The sequence below is a fragment of the Ananas comosus genome, linkage group 22, assembly GCF_001540865.1.
Source record: "Ananas comosus cultivar F153 linkage group 22, ASM154086v1, whole genome shotgun sequence".
NCBI lineage: Eukaryota > Viridiplantae > Streptophyta > Magnoliopsida > Poales > Bromeliaceae > Ananas > Ananas comosus.
Genome location: NC_033642.1, coordinates 5769989 through 5777751, shown reverse-complemented (window position 1 = coordinate 5777751; position 7763 = coordinate 5769989). Strand labels below are relative to the sequence as shown.

Genomic DNA, 7763 nt, shown 5'->3' with positions numbered 1-7763 from the left:
AGAGAGAGAGAGAGAGCAACTGAGGGTGAGAGAGAGATCCCCAAGCCCTATTAAAGGCCATTTTGCAACTAGCCCCCTCAACTTTTCATCTTTAGAATCAGCCCTCATTGGGCATTTTCGCAGTGAGGGACCGGTCTCCCCGACTTGGGACCGGTCCCCGAAGGCTGCCATTTCGAGCAGAGGGATTTTCGCGTTCGGGAACCGGTCCTTGCCTGAGAGACCGGTCCCCGGGAGACCGGTCCTTGTCCGAGAGACCGGTTCCCGAGAGCTGCATTCTCGGGACTTAGCCAAATTTGGCTAAATCTCGTCGGGCCAACGTTCGGGAACCGGTCCCTGCCCACCAGGGACCGGTCTCATCAGAGACCTCCGCAACCCAGCCTGATGGAACCGGTCCCTCCCTGCCAGGGACCGGTCCCCGAGAGCATTTATGCTCCAGTGCAGATTTTGCACTGGTGCTCCCGCGGACCCTTCTTTAATGCACTTTATGCATTATAATCGCCTTCGGGCTTTCCGAAGCCTACTCACTCGACGAATAGTCGATTCTGGTCGAAGTCTAATCCTCGAGTTTCGAGAATTCACTTCCTTACACACGCGTTCGGGTACCGGTCCTTCCCTGAGAGACCGGTCCCCGGGAGACCGGTCCTTGCCTGAGAGATCGGTCCCCGAAAGCAATATTTTCAGGACTTAGCCAATTTCTGGCTTTCTCGCTGGGTTCGCGTTCAGGAACCGGTCCCTCTCTACCAGGGACGGTTGCCCCAAGCAACCCCGCAACACCAGCTGATGGGACCAGTCCATCCCTGCCAAGGATCGGTCCCCGAGAGCAGTTTTGCTCCGGTGCATGTTTTGCACTATTTGCTCTCATGGATTTGTTTCCAATGCACTTTTGGTGATTTTAATACCATTGGCTTTTCCAAAGTACACCAACACGACCCTTGGTCGATTTGGGATGAAGTCTAATCCTCGTATTTTGAGAATTCACTTCCTCACATCTCCCATATANTTGGCTTTTCCAAAGTACACCAACACGACCCTTGGTCGATTTGGGATGAAGTCTAATCCTCGTATTTTGAGAATTCACTTCCTCACATCTCCCATATAAAAGTGCACATATCACTACTAGATATATGAGTGTGCCATTAGCACTATAGATGGACCTCGGTAAAGCCATAGCTAGAGCATTTTTTTATAAGACTTGATTAGCACTGTCAAATATATTAGTGTTCCAACCAAGGCTTAAAGTGTACCGAATAGCCATATTAGTGTTCCGTTTCTGGCTATGATCTGAAAAATCATGTCTTCACTATAAAAGTGGTCATATCACTTTTCCCTAGATATATGGGTGTGCTCTACACCATTACTGTTACGACCCAGCCCACTAGCAATAATAACTCGTTGGGCCCAACCACAGCCCAAAATGCTTAAGCCCGGTTATTATTACTAGTGTCTAAGTCTTCTTATAAACCCAATGACAACCCCATTCTCATCCAATGTGGGATTATTGGGGTGTCACAGACTCCCCCCGTTAAGGCCCTGACGTCCTCGTCAGTCCAATCACACATACAGCCCAAGATCACCAGGCGATGTGAGACTTATCTCGCTAGCCCGTCATCCAGACTCTGGCTCAGCCGAGACTCGCCACACATGTCTAGCTGGTGAACCGGCTCTGATACCAAATGTTATGACCCAACCCACTAGCAATAATAACTCGTTGGGCCCAACCATAGCCCAAAATGCTCAAACCCAGTTATTATTACTAGCACGTAGGCCTCATATAAACTGATCGAAATCAGTATCCCATCCGATGTGGGACTTTTAGGGGCGTTACAAACTCCCCATGTTTAGACCCTGACGTCCTCGTCAGGTCCAAACCAGATCACAGACAGACAGACCAGGATCGAAATTACTAAGCGATGTGAGATTCTAGAGGTGGCTCCTACGGGTTCAAGAGGTGGCTCCCACCAAACCCGTTGGTGTAGCACTTTGTCCCGCATAGCACTTAGCTCTCATACTTTCGGCTGGTATTCGTCTCTGATACCAATTGCAACGACCCGACCCGCTAGCAACAATAACTCGTTGGGCCAAACCACCGGCCCAAAATGCTTAAGCCTGGTTATTATTGTTAGCGTGTAAGTCTTCTTATAAACCCAATGACAACCCTATTCCCATCCGATGTGGGATTATTTGTCACACAACAAGACGTACAATGGTAAATCATTTCTAATATTCAAATAGAATACTTATACTTGATTATAATTAACTTTTCTTTTGTTTAGCGGGCGGCCTTAACATTGGACTAGGGAATCGTACCTCTCTGTCAAAGCCTGCGCATTACATCAAGTTGAAGAAGGTACAGATTTGCAAAAGAAAATATGTCACCAATTCATTTATATAGTCGCAATAAATTGAAAGGTATTTGGCAGCGGAATAAGTAGCTGCTATGTATACTAAAGGAATACCTATATATGGTTTCTTGCACAGGTGTACAGTTAGATAGAACAATCAAATTTCATTAAAACAGAGCCACTCATATTGGTATAAGCTACTAGTACGTCTGATCATGGAGGTTAACACGTACTATACTTTGACACCTCAAGAATGGAGAGCAACACCTTTACATCATAAGACGAAATATGTATAAGCAGTGTGTAATGCATAGCATTTTAAATATATATAAATATACATTGAGTATAATAATGCAACACAAATTCACCAATATATACACACATTACTCATATACTAAACAGAAAGCAAGAACATTCAATATTGCTAGATATGAGGAATATAAGCACGTCATTACATTGTTGTCAATTTACATGCAGTGCTACAATAGCAACAAGAAAAATACGAAATATTGTTAAATCACTGTTTATAATTCGACACTCCCAAACAAGCAGGTACAACACATATCAATTCTGAATCTGTAACAGTACAGTGAATACAATGGATGCTGATTTCATGTGGGCGGTGCTCTTCCACCGTGCTGAAATTGATGTTCCTGCGGGATTTCCTTTTCCTGCAACTGTTTAAAAGGTTAATAGGATCAATTTAAAGCCAAGAATACAATACGCATATATAGATTGTCTCAAGACTTTGTCAATACCTGTTGCAAATGAGTCGGGTGTGGCATGTGCGTCCGAGCGGCCGGATTCTGATTTGAAGATTGAGGACTAATATCCACTCTATAAGGATACATGATAGGATCTGATGATACAGATATATTTTTGGGGTCCCACGTTGTCTGATATTAAAAGAAAGAAAATTTAAACCATATTATTTATATATAGATAAAGTTGTATTAAAGAACCGTCCATAAGAAATATAATTTCTATTACTGTTACGATAATGACTGGGCCGATGTGTACACCGATCCCATAAGGTAAGTCACTTGGCGACAAATTATTAATCTTAGGACTTTGTAGATGAACCTGTTTTAATAAACCAATTGGTTTTATAGAATAAGAGATCCAGAATTTTAAAAACAAATAGTCAAAACAAACTATATCGAATATTAGAAAAAAAATCTAGATATAGTAATGCATAAAATATTTACACTCTGTTGGGAGGAGGTCGAGTGAGATGATGAGAGACGATTATAGATGGAACATTCACCATTATATATCCTATCTCCACAATGTTACCCAACCTGTTAAAATATATCATGAATAATTATCAATCATTGTCGTCTATTGTATATTAGAATCCAACAAAAAATTAATTGAGGTAGATCAAGATATACCTGTTGCTTATTGCCTTTCATCTTCAACCGTCGTACAACTTTATCAGTCATCGACTCTTTTCTTTTGCTTGGCGGGCGGCCTTTACTGCGAACTGGTAGCGGGCTTAGAACTCTCCGGTCGTTACTTCTATCATCCGTCGCACCATTCGAAGGTGTTGCCGCAATCGGCGAATATTCAATATCATTGCTCCCCTTGGATGATGAAGTGCATTCCAATTTGGTCTTCAAATCTCGCAACGTACGTAATGCAACTTCACATTTCTCATCGGACTCAGCAGCTATGTCTGCAATGTCATACATATTACTACATACTACTTCGTATCGATAAATTTCAGCGATGCTCCCTAAGTTCTTATGCCATGTCTTCACGCGGGTATACCTTCGTCTGACATCCTTCCTCCATCGTGTTAATATGTAAGAATTTAGGACAATCACCAACTTCCTATAAACTAGGACGGCAATTGAATGTCGACATAAAATACCTTTATACTCAAATAGACGGCAAATACAACTTACTAGAAAGCCACCCTCATCAAAATATACTGTGAAGGCTGTATCTTTACCTCCGACGCCATACTCATTAACTTGATAAGAATACGCACTGCCCTTCGAAGGCAGTAAAGATGTCTCGCAATGCATTAATTCCTTAAGCTCTGCCTGAAATTCTCTAAATTTCGCAATCGTGTACACATCTTGAAATTGCTTCTCAAATGCATAACGGCTGATACACGGTATGACTGACCTGAATGATTTGTAGTCTAATTCTACTTCTTTTTCAGCTTTATTCTTTATAGCGCTTTCATACAGCTCAACAAATTGTTTTAGTGAAGTTTTCGAGTTCACATACCCATCAAAAAATGCATTCATATTTTTGCTTCGCTGTGTTGTGGACATTCCAGCCCAAAATGTATCCTTCACATAAACTGGTATCCACTTACGTCTTTCCTCGTATAGGCCTGACAACCATTCATTATTTTGAAGTCCGTAACAAGCTATCATTCTCTTCCATTTTTCCTCAAATTCAATTTCTGTCAGTGATTCATAAATAGCATCCATCATAAAGCTCTTAATCGAATGATATTCGCCATAGCTTCTTAGCTTCTCCGGTATCTTCTTTGTAATGTGCCATAAGCACCATCGATGCCGAGTATCAGGAAAGACACGTGCGATAGCATTTTGCATCGTTTTATCTTGATTTGTGATTATTGCTTTGGGGGCATGCTCGGACATGCATGATAACCAATTCCAAAAGAGCCATACAAACGATTCTGTATCTTCAGTGGAGAGTAGGCCGCATCCCAACAAGATCGACTGTCTATGATGATTAACACCAACGAAAGGAGCAAATGGCATATCGTACTTATTTGTTAGATATGTCGAGTCCAAAGTAATTACATCTCCGAAACATTCATACACCGCTCTATTCCGAGCATCTGCCTAAAAGACATTGCGAAGCCGAGAATCATCGTCTAGATCTATGGCATAAAAAAAGTTTTCATTTCTCTCTTGCATTTCTCTAAAATAATTATAAATTGCCTCGCCGTCACCTTCATCAAGTCGTAACCGACGGACTTTTTCAATATAATTACGAGCATCCTTCTCTCCAAATGTTAAGTTTTCATACCCACCAGCTTCAACAGCAATAGAATTAAAATTTTTGTTCAATCTGATTCCAGCACGATCATTAAGATCAAGCCGCCTCTTGATGCTCAGATCTATAACTCGATTGCAGGGAAAAAGTCGAGACTTATAAGGACTTAGGATGTTATTATGCTTAAGTACAATTTTACTTATTACACAAGATGAATCCGCATTTATTACCATATTTATCCTCATAAGACAGTTCGTCTTCACCACCGATGGACGAGGACGAAGATTCGTCATGGTCCGATGCATTTTTCCATGATGAGAGCATGCGATTATTACATACGTAGCCTTGCCATCAGTCATTTTAGTTGTCCTCTTTACAACTCAAAATCCTAATTCTTGTGCGTAATGCTTATAGAAATTAAAAACGGCTTCAAAATTGATAAAAGACATTCCAATTTCTGGTGCCGAAATATTTACGTCTCTGACCTCACTGTTTCTTTCTTCATCCATCTCAAAAATGTTCAATTGAAATAATCAGTCAACCTAGAAATTTAACAAAATTGCTCACCTGTAAAACATCACATGCAGTCGAAATACACAATTGGAATAATGGTGACCGGACAAACTATTTATCCAAATCAATACATCTAAATTAATATTATGTACACCACATTCTACTATGCCCTAAAAATTAACCCAAGTCACTAATTCTCTGCGACCAGAACAAATCATGATATCATTTAAGGATAAAACTCATGATATTATATACACCACATCCTATCAGTTTACTAATAGACAACAAATCATGGTATCATTTGAGAATAAAACTCTAAATATTGGATAGTGATCAACCTAGCTTGAGAACTTTGACCACAACAAAGCAGAAGCATATTTAAATAACTAATAGAATTATTATTTATAGAAAAAGAATACTTGTAATTTTTGATCTCAGGACTACTCTCTTTGTTATCTTCCACCAAGTGTTCGAATGAGACATCTCATACCTGGTTGTGTATGTGGCGGTGTAGGAATCGTTGTGCTCCGGGTGAGCCATGTCGGTCAATTTTGCCGCTTCCTCGATTGTCGCCTCCATAATTTACTCATTGCTGGCTCTCTTTCTCAGCCTCTCGCTCTCTCTGTTTCTCGCACAGAGCCACTGATCTCGCTCTCTCTCACGCCTCGCCCCTCTCTCGCTTGAGCTCTCCTCTCTCTCGCTCTATCGCTCGCAGGCCTCTCCCTCTCTAGCTCACAGGCGACAGAAAAGGGGAGGCGCCACTCTCTCGCTCGAGATCTTCTCTCTCTCGCTCTATCGCTCGTAGCCCTCTCTCTAGCTCGCAGGCGCAGAAAAGAGGAGAGAGGTCAAAAAAAGGGGGAAGGGTGAGGAGCCAGAAAATGGGAGTGAGGATAACACTATTTTTTTTTTTTCAAAAGCAAATTGATATCAGCCATTGGATCTCTCGGTTGTAGGATGTACAACCCAATAGCACTACTCAAAAATATGGGTTGTACCAGTAGCACTACTCAAAAAAAATTCCCTAAATGAAATCCACTCGTAATTTTTGTTCCCAATTTCCTTGCCAGAAAAATGTATAAAAATAAATACTAAATACCGACGTTCTCAATTCTTGTTTTTTCACCGTTAACAACTGACAGCATTTAAATAAAATAAAATTAAAATACCCTCACCAAATATGCCCTCAAATTTGCAATTTTTGACCAACCCTTTTGTACATCAACCGGAGCCAAGAATGAATAAGACAATTCTAGATAATTTCTGGTCGTAATTTAACTCAACAGAGGCCTAAGAGTCATTTATAGGGCTCTCATCCTCCTCCGGCTTCACAAAGAACTCGATATAAGCAATCCGACTAGGCTGATGTAGTCCTCCGGCATCACTATACGCATGTTGCATTCCTGATCTTGCAACCGAAACAAGGTGCTGGATTTTTAGCATCCCTCCTCTCCCGATCGACACCTTGCTTCCTCTATTTTCTTTCAACACGCTAGTTGTGATGTTCGAAGTTGTCGCATGAAGAAATTTGTACTTGTATCTACACAGAAATACATCATCAAACCATATAAGACTTGAATAGAACTTAAAAGGTAATGGAAGAAAGTAGGGATTTACCTGTATGATATGCGACGATCACACTGAAATGCAATCAGAAGATCGATATTTGCATAGTAGAAGAACTCAATCTGCCAGGAGTTCAGTCTAAACAAGATGATCAAAATGAAGAGATCTTGGAATCAACACAAATGAGGGGCAAACAACGAGAGATCCAAACCTGCAAGTCACCATGACCTTCACCTCTAAATGTGACTGAAGGTGGGTCAGGTTGTAGAAGTATCTGAATGCTGGAACCAGGCCACTCGAGATCATCGATTGCCTCCTTCAGCACGGCAGACTGGGTAGGATTGTAATGAAAGGCAGCAT

General features: G+C 41.2%; 1 protein-coding gene and 1 pseudogene across 2 annotated transcripts in view; both read right to left on the bottom strand.

Annotated features, from left to right (window-relative positions):
- On the bottom strand, positions 2738-5620 carry LOC109727553 (annotated as a pseudogene).
- The window catches only part of LOC109727476, a 56634-nt gene continuing 55737 nt past the window's right edge, over positions 6867-7763 (bottom strand). For both annotated transcript variants that reach the window (XM_020257616.1, XM_020257617.1), the window contains exons 5-7: positions 7615-7734; positions 7455-7525; positions 6867-7377 (exon numbers count right to left, since the gene is read on the bottom strand). In XM_020257616.1, coding sequence (XP_020113205.1) covers positions 7128-7377; positions 7455-7525; positions 7615-7734 — 441 coding nt within the window. In that variant the 3' untranslated portion in view covers positions 6867-7127. The remainder of the gene's footprint in view (positions 7378-7454; positions 7526-7614; positions 7735-7763) is intronic.